This window comes from Papaver somniferum, chromosome 1, assembly GCF_003573695.1.
Source record: "Papaver somniferum cultivar HN1 chromosome 1, ASM357369v1, whole genome shotgun sequence".
Lineage (NCBI taxonomy): Eukaryota > Viridiplantae > Streptophyta > Magnoliopsida > Ranunculales > Papaveraceae > Papaver > Papaver somniferum.
The window spans coordinates 99,810,414-99,823,202 of record NC_039358.1 but is presented as its reverse complement, the minus strand read 5'-3'; the positions used below and the strand labels follow the sequence as shown (position 1 = coordinate 99,823,202).

Below are 12,789 nucleotides of genomic sequence, written 5' to 3'. Positions count from 1 at the left end.
AAATTGTGCAAACTTGAACTAGAACGTTTAATAGTGGGACGGAGGGAGCATGATGTATACCGCTTAAGTTCTCTCTGCATATTAGAAAAAAAAAAAAAGAAAAAAGAAATCCTTATGGGAGATAAATGCAAAAGTTTAACGGCGGAAAGTTTAATTCCACCCATCATCCCCACTTGTTAGCTGTTAATAACAAGAGGTGGCATCTTTTTGGTGTAAACTTGAAACAATTCGGTATCTCTTGTTTGGTTGTATGAGACTCGGTGAGTTCAGATTTCTTATACCAGAATAAGCTTTTGTTTGTCCAACTGTTAACCAACCAAAGCCAACCCTCTCATGCTCTGCTGCTTCTTCACTTGAATTGTCTGGAAAAACACAAGAGGGAATTAGAGAATAAATGGCTTTTCATCTCCCAAATATCTCTCACTCATCATCATCCCTTGTTATTCTACAATCCACAACTAAATCATCTTTTAAAGAAAAACTTGTTACCACCACCACCACATACCAAAAGCTTAATCATAATAATAATAATCCTAGTCTCAAACTTGAAATTCCACCTCAAACAGTTGATGCACAACCGGATAAAGAACTCTCCACCTCCAAGCTTACTTCTACTGACAACAGCAACAACAGTAATAATAACAAGCAGAAGAAAAATGACTTCTATGTGAACGTGGGTCTCGCTGTACGGACACTCCGAGAAGACTTGCCTTTATTGTTCTCTAAAGACCTCAATTATGATATTTACAGGTTCTTCTTCTTATGATTTTCTTGCTTGGTAATTCTAGGGTTTTTTTTTTTTAATTTAGTTTATTTGTGTCAAATTGGTGGAAATGGGGTTTTCAATTTTGTTATGAATTTAGGATTTTAGGTTTAGTGTCTAATTTTCATGTTTTCGAGAAGATTGGTTTTGCTGTAAATGAATTGAGAAGGAGATACTTGTAACGAATACCTTATAACTAGAACATGAATGGTTTGAAAGGACATACATACATAAATGAAATTAGACTAGTATGCAGAGCCACTGGAATAGTTTGAGTTTGAATTTTCATTTATTTCTTCTATTTTTCCCGGTATCAGTATAATTGTTTGCATATTTTTGAGTTTTTTTTTTTTGGAATGTACAAGTAACAAGTGCATGTTAATATGTCAATGTTATAAAGCTTAAGCCTTTAAATATGTAACCAATGTATCTTTATCTGTAACATTCTCTGCAGAGATGATATAACATTTATAGACCCATTGAACACATTCACGGGGATGGAGAAATACAAATTGATATTCTGGGCATTGCGCTTCCATGGTCGAGTTTTATTTCGAGAAATATCTCTGGAGGTATTGAGGGTTTGGCAGCCTTCTGAGAATGTTATTCTAATCAGATGGAATTTGAGAGGTATTCCAAGGGTTCCATGGGAAGCAAGTGGGCAGTTTCAAGGGACGTCAAAATATAAGCTGGACCGCAATGGGAAGATTTACGAGCACAAAGTTGATAATTTGGCATTTAATTTCCCTCGGCAATTGAGACCAGCTACTTCAGTTCTGGATTTGGTTGCTGCTTACCCACCAAGTCCAAACCCAACCTTTATGTGGGGCTTGTCAGATGAGTATTCTTCATCGTGGTTGGATCTCTATTGCGCAGTGAGGGGAGCCTTGAATAATGAAGGGTATTTGCTGCAACAAAGAGGGTTAATTACTTGTTCGTAATTGTAAAAGATGTTTGAGGTAAAGAGGTCGTTTTATCCTGTGATGTTCTTTTTTTATCTAATATACCACAAATTGTACCATATGTTTGTTTATATAACACATTGTTTCCTAAGGAAAAAGCGTGTTGTACATAAGGAAGGGAGCTTCGAGATGCATATGGGAATATATACATATATATATGCGGTGAGTTTTATAGTTCCATATTTTATTGACAGGTCAGTCTTTCGGCAAAAATGCTTATAATGAAAGTCGTTTATATGTTTTCCGCTTCAGCAATTCTACCGTGTTTCCAATTCTTGTCTAATAAGACGTATACTAGGATTTGACCAATGCTCATCATAGTATATATGTTCTAATCAATATACATAATTAGCTGAAGTCTTTTTGTTAAAACTCATCATGCACCTGAAGAATAGTTTGCTTAAATAAACTCTTTCATATTAGACTTCATGTTAGACATACAGTAGACCAAATTTTCCATGCAAGTTATGTTAGTGCGGCTGTGGTATGTTTGAGCATCTATCTGACACCGACCCAAGCTTTAACAACAGTCCTGGTCCACGCAAAACCTGATTTGAGCTCTGATGTCACTGGTGTCGTGCAGTTTTGGGTTTATTGTGAGGGATACTAGTACCATGCATTATTAAATCAAATGTTTAGATGTCTAGTGGACCAAAAAGACTAAGCTTGAAATCCATCTGTCATTTCTCGATTTGATTGGTTATTGTTGGCACCCCAGAGAGATTAAATCTATAGCCTGAGGTGAAATGTGGGTGCTCACAATGTGTGCTTAATGCAACTCTGTTCAAGGCAGAGTAATAGTACAGTACTTGTAAGGGTCCTGTATATGCGTCTTTATTTGGTCACTGTTTGATTCCTTCGGTTTCTATGCATCTGATCTCTTTTGGTCCAGTTTAAGTATTGGTTCTCTTTAAACCGTGATCTGAATCTGAATCTTAAGCATATTGATGTTCCAAATACTTCTCTGATATGTTGTATAGTGATGTGCTTAATGCAACTCTGTTCAAGGCAGAGTAATAGTACAGTACTTGTAAGGGTCCTGTATATGCGCCTTTATTTGGTCACTGTTTGATTCCTTTGGTTTCTATGCATCTGATCTCTTTTGGTCCAGTTTAAGTATTGGTTCTCTTTAAACCGTGATCTGAATCTGAACCTTAAGCATATTGATGTTCCAAATACTTCTCTGATATGTCGTATAGTGACTTCAACTACTTCATGTACAGTTTCTGAATTTCGGTAGCTCAATGATGATTTTATTTGTCTATTCCGAACAGTGGTTGGAATGACATGTTATTGTTAGGGTCAAAAAAAAAAAAAAAAAGCCTGTTGTTATGCAAAACACATATTAGGCTACATATTGTGCAGTAGTGTGCACAAGATCAGTAAATTACAGAACACCACTTTCCATGAGAAAGGAAGAAAGATAAATTGAGCAAAAAGAAAAGAAGAAAAAATAAAATAAAAATTATATCCGACCTACCGGATTCGAACCAGTGACCTAAGGATTATCTGCTACAACTACAGTCCTCCGCTCTACCAACTGAGCTAAGGTCGGCTGTGCACATAACTCCAGAAAAAAACAATAAGAACATAATTTGTCAGTCATATGGCACACCAGACTCTGGCTCACCACCAACATTTGTAAAAGCCTCCAAATTCACTTTCGGTAAAAAGGAGTTTTTCATTAAACCTTTACCCAGTTTTTAAACCCAACATAGACTCAAATTACTTATTCTTGATCAACATCAAAAACACTATACATTTCTGGCTCACCACCAACTCTTACAACACGTTTGTTTTTTCCTCTATATAGGTAGAGTGTTCTATATAGAGGTTTACCTCTATATCTATATAAATATCACTATATAATCTCTCTTAAAATCATGTTTGTTTGACCACTATCTAACAACTCTATATTGTGTACCCAATTTTATATATTTCTCATTTTACCGTTATAATATTCAAAAAATCCATGAATATCCATTACAACCAAAGATGTTCAAAAATTCCAAAAGGAAAAAAATGTATTAGAAAATACAACCAAAGATGTTCACTTTTTCTGAAACGGAGCGAAAGTATAATTTTTTTCTGAAACGGGGTAAAAATATCACTTTTTCTGAAACGGATCGAAAGTATCACTTTATCTGAAACGGGCGAAAGTATCACTTTTTCTGAAACGGAAAAAAAAATCACCTTTTCTGAAACAGGGAAAAATCACTTTTTCTGAAACGGGGCAAAAACATAACTTTTTCTGAAACAGAACGAAAATATCACTTTTTCTGAAACGGGGCAAAAATTTCACTTTTTCTGAAACAGGGCAAAAATATCACTTTTTCTGAAACATGGAAAAAATCACTTTTTCTGAAACGGAGCAAAAATATCACTTTTTCTGAAACGGCGCGAAAGTATCACTTTTTCTATAACGGGGCGAAAATATCACTTTTTCTGAAACGGCGTGAAAGTATCACTTTTTCTGAAACGGGGGAAGTATCACTTTTTCTGAAACGGGGCTAAAGTGTCACTTTTTCTGCAACGGAGCAAAATATCACTTTTTTTCTGAAACAACGCGAAAATATCCCTTTTTCTAAAACGGACGAAAGTATCACTTTTCTTGAAACATGTAAAATTTTAGATTTTAAATTAAGGAATTATTTTTGGACATTATAAGTTTGTTCGAGGATATATTAATCATTTGAAGGTTTAATAGAGGTAGAGGCTCAAAGATAGCACCTCATTGGTGCTATTTGATTTCCTTTATATAGATAGAGATTTACCTCTATCTTTGTAGAGGTAGTGGAAAAAACAAACACCAAATAAATGGGACCCACCACTATATAGAGGCTAATAGAGGTTAGCCTCTACATAGAGGAAAAAAACAAACATGATGTTAGTCAGTTATAAACGTAATAATAGCTGCATACATTTATGCAGCAGATGCAAGCTATTTCTCAACTTGAAATTTTTTCAGTTTCAACAAATTTTACATGAACATGGAAGGATGTATAAATGTAGACTTCATATTGTATCAACTCATATATATTAGTTCTAGGAGAATCAACTATCAATCGTCGTACTTTGATCAACCGTAACGAAAACTTTAGCAGCAACAGGTTTATCCGACTCGACAACGACCCGATTACCAGTTACATTTGTCAGGACATGATTAGGAAACGACCCCGTCGAAGTACTTAAAGTGTATTGTACATGCTTGATGAGGTTAGGAAACAATAACACCCCATTAAAATCTAAACTCCATGAACTTCCATTCCCTTGTATCGATCCCTTCCCAACAGTTGATCTAAGATTCATTCCTCGTACATTATTTCGGTCAACAACAATTTGATCGACCGTTGTAAATGGCGACTTAGATTGATCCAACTGAACAATATCAATCCCTTTACCACTCCCAGAAAACATATTATCAACAATGTTAACTCCATGTATCTCGCCCCTATTCGATTTCAGAAGAATGAAACCATCACCAAGAAAAAATGTATTAGAAATATGAAGCTGTGAAGGGTCTTCAGCGACGATTCCAGTGAAATCCATATATGAATTGGCTATCCGAGTTTGAATTGAGCCTGCTGAAGTTAAATAAACCCCGGTTCCACCCCAACCTGTGGCCTTATTATAACAATGTACCCCTGTAAGAACGTTAGCTTGACCAGATATCCTAATGCCTGTTTCAGCTGAGAAGATTACAACATCTGTCACTGCATTGTCGTTACCCATTATGTTAATTCCAGTTCCTCCGAAGTTCTTTTCGCCAGGATCACCACCAGCAGTAATGTGTTGACCTAAGAATGAATTATGTATGTAGGTCTCATGACCACCTTGGACTAGAATTCCATCTGTTGTGAAATGAGAAATGTAACAGTTATCAATGGTTGTTCTAAGTGAGTTGATAACTGAAATTCCACCACCTGTGTAGTTTGCATCTAACATTACGTCTTTGATGGTTATGTATTCGTATGCGTAAGCTGATGAAGTAAGCTCTTGTTCCATTCCATTATCCTCTTTATTTGAACTAGTACTAGTACTAGTACTACCATTATTCTGTTTCATATCCTTGTTCCCCGAGTCAAGGCCACTACTTGATGACCTAGACGACATGGAAAGCTGGATTAGGTATCCATCTTTTGGAAAGCTTTCTGATGCCCGTAATGATCCTCCATGAATCTGAAAAACCAAAAATATCATCAGCAAAAAAAATAAAAAATCACCATGTGCATTTTTACGTTTCTTTTCAAGTGAATAGAAAATGTACCACTAAGTTTCCTCCTCCTGTGGGTGGAAAATGTAAAGGACTGCTGATGGTATATGAACCTCCTTCAAGGTTAATTTGAGGACCTCCAAGATCAGTTATGCCTTGCATTAGAAACTCATTAAGTTTATCATTTGCAGTTGCGGTTGTTGTTGCTGCATTAAAAGCGTCAAGAAATGCTTGCTGCAGAGCTTTCGTGCTATCTGTTTTTCCTGTTGGGTCTGCACCATAAGCCGTTACTTTATATACTCGTGAATCTGCCGGTGACATCTGCAGATAAAAATGATTAGTTCAATTATCAGAAGATGTACAGCCCAACTTAAAAACCATTACATTCTTCCAAAAACAGAAGATAATTGAACTGTTCAACATGTTATTCATGTTGAATCAACAAAAAATATCTAATAAGAACCATTAAAGAAAACAATATTGTTGACTGAAGTCTGACTTTGGTCAATCACAAAATTGATAACCAGTAAATTTCACAATTCACATAAACATAAGTAAACCAGATTTTACTAATCAAGAAATTATCCTGAATTACTATGAAAAAAACAAGAAATTTGAATCAAGAACATCAGAAAAGATAATGAAAGTAGAACATGCAGTACCTGTTGTGGTGGATGACTAGGAGAAGGAGAAATTGAAGGAAGTGGGGGAACAGAAACCAAATTTCTTCTGAGAAACATCGTTTTAATACCCTTCATTTGATTCATTTCTTGATTGTATTTGATACAATTCTCATCACGATGATGATGATGTTGATGATGATCATCAGTAGCAGCAGTAATGGTAGTAGAACCAACAACAACATGTATTATAATGAGACTAGAACTAATAAACCCAATCAACATTGACAAACCCAGAGCTTTCTTTGCGTTTGTTACTCTCATTTTCTTTTGTATCTTGTTTTCTTGATTTTTCTTTCAACTCCCTCCCTCTGTAATATATATTGAGAAGATGAAGAGATTTGGCAATCTGTTTCTCGGGGTTAGAGTAGTAAGATGTGGATACCAAACGAATTGGTTCAAAAGAATTGAATGCACAAATTTATTATTATCTGGACTTCTACATTTATATTAACATGAACCGCAAGTAGAGAGAAAAGAGAGTTAAGTTCCAATGTAGAGAGAGAGAGAGATGAGGGAGGAGGATTAAAGTGGTCATGGAAAGAGAAAGGCCAACTTACTTAGATTTGGTGTGGGTCTTGGCAGTCTCTTATTATGGGATCATACAAAGAAAACTTCCCTCTACCCCCACGATGGTATTCAGTTTATAATTAATATTCTTTCATCTTTTATTCAACTATCCTAGGTCTTTCCTACCAAAATACAGTATACCTGATTCGTTTAACATAATTAATGATAAGCCCTTCCAACTCTTTCTTTTTTAGACCCACCCCACATGTTATTGGACCGATGGAATTTTTCTAAAAAAGGGAACATTATCTATATACCCCTATTATAAGATCCATAGCAAATATACCTTTTTGAACTTTACAAATACCCCTTCGCATAATATATTATTAAAATACCCTCTTTTGTGTAATGTATATACAAATGTAACAAAACCATTACCAATAACCACCACCGACCACCACCACCACTATCCACCACCGCCAACCGCCACCACTGTCCACCACTACCGCCGCCAACCAGCACCACTGTCCACCACCTCCGCCGCCAACCACCACCGCCAACCACCACCACCACCGCCAACCGCCAACCACCACCACTATCCACCACCGCCAACCGCCACCACTGTCCACCACTATCGCCGCTAACCAGCACCACTATCCACCACCTCCGTCGCCAACCACCACCGCCGTCGCCAACCGCCAACCACCACCACTGTCCACCACCGCCAACCAGCACCGCCATTTTCCTACAACACCGCCGCTAACCACCACCGCCAACTACCACCACCGACAACCAGCACCACTGTACACCACCGACAACCACCACCCCTACCCACCACCGCCACCGACCATTACCACTACCACTTTCATCCACCGCCACCAACCACTACCACTTTCATCCACCGGCACCAATCACCACCAATTCCACCACCATCATCTAGAGGCAACTTGCTGAAAGTTGTCTCCAAATCTGGAGGCAACTTGTTGAAGTTGTCTTCAATAATGGAGGCAACTAGCTCAAGTTGTCTCCACATATCAAGCAATTAGGACAAGTTGTTCCACATTATGAAAAGTATATACAAAAAATGAACCCGGCGTGAGTCGAACACGCATCATCTGACGTGGAGTCAGTCGTGCTACCGTTGCACCACAGGTTTGTTAATGCAAAATGACATACAAAATCACATCCAAATAGATATACTACAACTACTGATGTATAAAACTACGCAGATGTTCATGGTCCGTAACATATATATATACCTAGTAGTTTGCGCGCATCCAACACAAGTTCATATTGTCTCTCGCAGTTACCCCCACCACAACTGCAACATCCACTACCATCACCACTACTGCTAACACAAGAAACCACATCCACTGCGACATCCACTACCTCTAGCATTGCTGCAAACAAAGAAAATTAGAAGCTCAACTACTGATGTATAAAACTACACAGATGTTCATGGTCTGTAACATATACATATCAAAATCACATACCAGCATTTCCCGTTTCATATCTCTTTACCGCATTAGCACATTTTCAATTACAAACCCAGAAAGCAGACTCACATATTCGCCACACCATCAGTGCTCAACCAACAAATCAAACCACCACCAGACAACACCATATCCTCCATTTATGCTACTGCAACTCATATTGATCTTGCTGAACTTCCTAAGCATTCATTTATCCTCTTGACTTTAAAGCATGAGCATCAGCAGCACAACCATCATCAGTAACTCAACACAACAACTACTCTAAGATATATGTATAAGATAATTTCAGATGAATGAATGGACCCAAAAACATAACCAAGTTGTCTCCAAACTGGAATCAACTAGCTAAAGTTGTTTCCAATATGGAATCAAATAGCTCAAGTTGCCTTCAAAAGTGAAAGCAACTTTCTCAAGTTGTCTCCAAAAAAAGGAAACAACTAGATCAAGTTGTCTCCAACAACGGAAGCAATTGGTCAAGTTGTCTCCAATAGTTTGACGCATCCAACACAAGTCCACTGCAACAAACCACTACTTCTAACACAGCAAACCACCTCCACTGCAACATCCAATACCACCACCATTGGTGCGAACAAATCAAATTGGAAGCTCAACAAACCTGCAATATTATCTTCTCGACCTCTTAACATCAACATCACCAATGCATGGGTATCAACTACACCTCCTAACTGCAGTTGCACTATAACCTCAACAAACCCAGTAATAACAAGCATTCCAGCATTCATTCATTAGCTCACTACTCCATTTCCACTCACCATCTCAGTCTCTGCAATTGCAACTCAACAACACCTCACCTCACCTCAACAACCACCAACACCAACCGCATCAGATATTCGTCTTCATTGCCAACTGAAATAACCAATCCCATGAGCTCACACTACTACTCAGCACCTCAATCTCCATCATAACTTCTTACTAACTTGTCCATTCACTTGCAATTGCAGCTACAAATAATTCCACAACCACACATCAACTGACTCCTCCTTTCTATGTAACTGCGTGCAATGTGTTATCAGCTACAAGACCAGCTGCAATTCAACGCACCAACCCTGCAAGCCACACATTTCATTTCAGCTTCATATCTGTCTTACTTTTTGCAAACCTCATATTCAGTTCATTACTATAACAACCAAACAGATACCAACAAATGCTGAGTTATATCTACAATTCACTCATTCCTTGTTCTTGTTGAGTTATACCTGCAATTCAAACTGCACAAGCACTGTATAGCAACAAATGTTGCAACTTTACTTCCCCATTCTCAGCTTCTTCTCCAATACCACCATCTTCAATTGTTAAACCTATGAACACATCCAACAAAAACAATTCCAATTTTGAGTCATCTATTTGGCAAACACAAATTCAGCTCAAACCCATTTTCAAAAAATCTTGAGATTCATCTCAGAAACACCACCAGAACATTAATCTTTTCTATCAGTTCATTCTCTTCATAAAATCATTGAACCCCATCAAATTTATAACAAAACCATCAAATTCAACTGCAACCTGCTTCTCAACTCTTCTTAAATCTCGTAAATCCATCAACAACATCAATCGCAGCAACTTCCCCTCTCTGAACTGGATCCAAAACCTAACTTCAAATTCATCAACAATAGTATTTTCATTCATCCTTGCTCATCACCAGAGACAACACTAGCAGCTCAGTTTCGTCCCTGTTTTGACAAAACATAAGATCCCATCTACAATAATTCAACCATTATTAATCAGCGTCTCCATCGTCAAAATCAAAATCTATACTTACCAGAAACCGAAACCAAAATCAAAAACCTAAAACTCTATCTCAATCGCTTTAATCTTCATTTGATGTAGAAATTACAGCTAAAAAAAGAAGAAGAGGATCTCTTGATGATGTTTATGAAGTTTCATTTCAAGATTTGGTTGAAGTCGAAAACCTAAATCTAGATTTCTATATCTGTTGAAAATGAAACATACAAGATGTAAAAGATCTGCTGATAATAGTGGCGACGATAGAGATGGTGACGGTGGTGGGAGAGATGGAGATGGTGGTGGTGGGAGAGATGCAGATGGTGGTGGTAGGAGAGATGAAGCATTTTCTGAGATTTTGAGTTGACGAAGAATGAAGTGAACGAAGGTGGAAGGTTAAAACAGGAAGTCAACAAATTGTGATTTTGTTTTGGACTTGTTTTTTACCCCTAAAGGGTGTTTGTGCAAAGCCCATGGATAGTAGGGGTAATAATAACATTCCCACTTAAAAAAATTGATGCTCCAAAGCTGAACCTAGACCCTATCTGAACCCAGTCAGTCTAGCCCTACTGGCAAACCCAACCCACAAATCCAACCATACAACTATATTACGACAAAACAAACATTTATGGTGGGATTGAACCCCTAATTTCCTCATTATCGGAATTGATGGGAAATTGTTGAGCTATAAGCGTGAGCCCAAATGGATATTTGATCATGTATCCCTTATCTAGTGATTGTCAGTTTACATGACCATGGATATGTGTATGAAGACATCCAGCGTCAGCCATAACTTGTAGAGTAGGATTGTTAGAGAGTTTTATTAGGTAGAACCGAAATTTAACTACCGATATGATCCACATAATGCACCAAGGCCGTAGTGCTGAGCAAAAGATCACTTCGCGGACACACATTTTATGTTATGATGTCCTAACGGATGTCACTGATAAGTATTCTTGTACGGGCAAAACAACCGCATTTACGAATCTTAAACTTCCTTTATAAAACAGTAGTAAACCATTATGTTCATTTTCTAAAAAAAACAACTCAAGTTAATGCCAATTGTACACTCGTGGAAAATGAGAAAAAAAGATTTTCCAAAAATGCCAGGTGTTGATCACATATGCATTGGAAATGGTCAGGATGCTCGGTTGGTTAGCAATGTAAGTATAAGGGTCACCATACAAAAATCAAATGTAGTTTTGGAAACTTCGGTTACTTATGATTGTTGGATATGACATTTTTTTTTTTGAATTCCAATTTCATAAAATGACATAATTTGGATAAATCACCTTTGTTTGAAGAACTCAAGTATAGTGGTTGATACTTCTAAAAAGACGAGGGTACCAAAATACACCACAATCTTTTAATTTCAACCTATAAGTCCAATACCAAGTGTGATCATCTATGGACAATAGTGAGATACGACAACAAGGTATACAGTTGATAATAATTACGATATAAAACCGATTGGCTATAACATCATTTATCAAGTATCTTGGATTAACGTACAAGTGTATTTACTTTATTATAATAAAAAAATTGTAATGTAAAAGTAAAGTAAATAACACAAACAAGATTTGTTAACGAGGAAACCGCAAATGCATAAAAACCCTGGGACCTAGTCCAGATTTGAATACTCTTAGAATTAAGCCGCTAAACAAAGAACAAAAACCAACTTCGTACAGTTGAGACCAAGTAAACTATCCTTAGTTACTTAGTTCCCTCAATATTCCCGCGTTTTCGAACTTTTGGTCACGCACGTGAATCTCAAAACAAAAATCACTATCTCAAGTTGTTTTATTCCTTTTGATCGTATTGTAAACATTAAAGGAATAAATCTGTTTGGTAACCACTCTATTCAATCTTTGGTAAAAGATATGTTGAGTCGTTGACAAAGGCTTTTATGTTTAATCTAATAAACTTCTTAGTCTGGTTAGATCAATCCGAATCTTAATTACCGAAAGAATCGATTTCCGGATTTGCAATCAAACAATATACTCCTTCTGTCCTATTTTAGACGAAGGGGAAGGGGTTTTTTCTAGTACCAAAATAGATGAAGGTTTCCATAGTTTTCACACTTTCTTCCTAATTTGACCCTGCATTGGAAACAACTACTAGAAACAAGGAACAAAAAACTATGAGATTTAAATATTTTAATAATTATTAGTAAGGGATATATATGGAAAAAATTAATCTCTTTCCATTTTCTTAAACTACGTGAAAACACCTTCCCCTTCATCTAAAATAGGACGGAGGGAGTAGAACTCAAAGACAAACTATAAAGTGATGTCGATCTTATCAACTAGATAATCACAAGTCTATCAAAGATAAACAAGATCTAGTTGGATCCCTGCAGATCAAGATGTGTGCATAAATTCACAAGATACGAAAACTAATAAGAAAAATCTTCTTGTCTTCAAAT

General features: G+C 36.9%; 2 protein-coding genes and 1 non-coding gene across 4 annotated transcripts; 1 reads left to right on the top strand and 2 right to left on the bottom strand.

Annotated features, from left to right (window-relative positions):
- Positions 1 to 229: 229 nt before the first annotated feature.
- On the top strand, positions 230 to 3,046 carry LOC113295184. Of its 2 annotated transcripts, XM_026543542.1 has the most exons (3): positions 230 to 750; positions 1,218 to 1,722; positions 1,818 to 3,046. In XM_026543542.1, exons 1-2 carry the CDS (start codon positions 395 to 397, stop codon positions 1,702 to 1,704), a joined length of 843 nt encoding a protein of 280 aa, XP_026399327.1. In that variant the 5' UTR covers positions 230 to 394; the 3' UTR covers positions 1,705 to 1,722; positions 1,818 to 3,046. The 2 variants fall into 2 exon arrangements, with proteins under 2 accessions (XP_026399327.1, XP_026399322.1); XM_026543537.1 differs by having other exon boundaries at positions 1,218 to 3,046.
- Positions 3,047 to 3,195: 149 nt separating this feature from the next.
- On the bottom strand, positions 3,196 to 3,280 carry TRNAY-GUA. Its single transcript is given in 2 exon segments — positions 3,196 to 3,231; positions 3,244 to 3,280. It is a non-coding gene; the product is annotated as a tRNA-Tyr (tRNA).
- Positions 3,281 to 4,669: 1,389 nt separating this feature from the next.
- LOC113295176 (polygalacturonase QRT3-like) lies at positions 4,670 to 7,161 on the bottom strand. Its single transcript, XM_026543533.1, has 3 exons — positions 6,601 to 7,161; positions 5,993 to 6,259; positions 4,670 to 5,904 (listed from the first exon to the last, which is right to left on the bottom strand). Exons 1-3 carry the CDS (start codon positions 6,880 to 6,882, stop codon positions 4,780 to 4,782), a joined length of 1,674 nt encoding a protein of 557 aa, XP_026399318.1. The 5' UTR covers positions 6,883 to 7,161; the 3' UTR covers positions 4,670 to 4,779.
- Positions 7,162 to 12,789: the final 5,628 nt, after the last annotated feature.

Excerpts from the sequence above, each read along its gene's own strand:
- LOC113295184 (XM_026543542.1), top strand. The coding sequence starts at position 395 with ATGGCTTTTCATCTCCCAAATATCTCTCACTCATCATCATCCCTTGTT. Across the intron at positions 751-1,217 it reads CTCAATTATGATATTTACAG|AGATGATATAACATTTATAG; the intron begins GTTCTTCTTCTT and ends CATTCTCTGCAG.
- LOC113295176 (XM_026543533.1), bottom strand. The coding sequence starts at position 6,882 with ATGAGAGTAACAAACGCAAAGAAAGCTCTGGGTTTGTCAATGTTGATT. Across the intron at positions 6,260-6,600 it reads CTAGTCATCCACCACAACAG|ATGTCACCGGCAGATTCACG; the intron begins GTACTGCATGTT and ends TTTTATCTGCAG. Across the intron at positions 5,905-5,992 it reads CAGGAGGAGGAAACTTAGTG|ATTCATGGAGGATCATTACG; the intron begins GTACATTTTCTA and ends TTGGTTTTTCAG.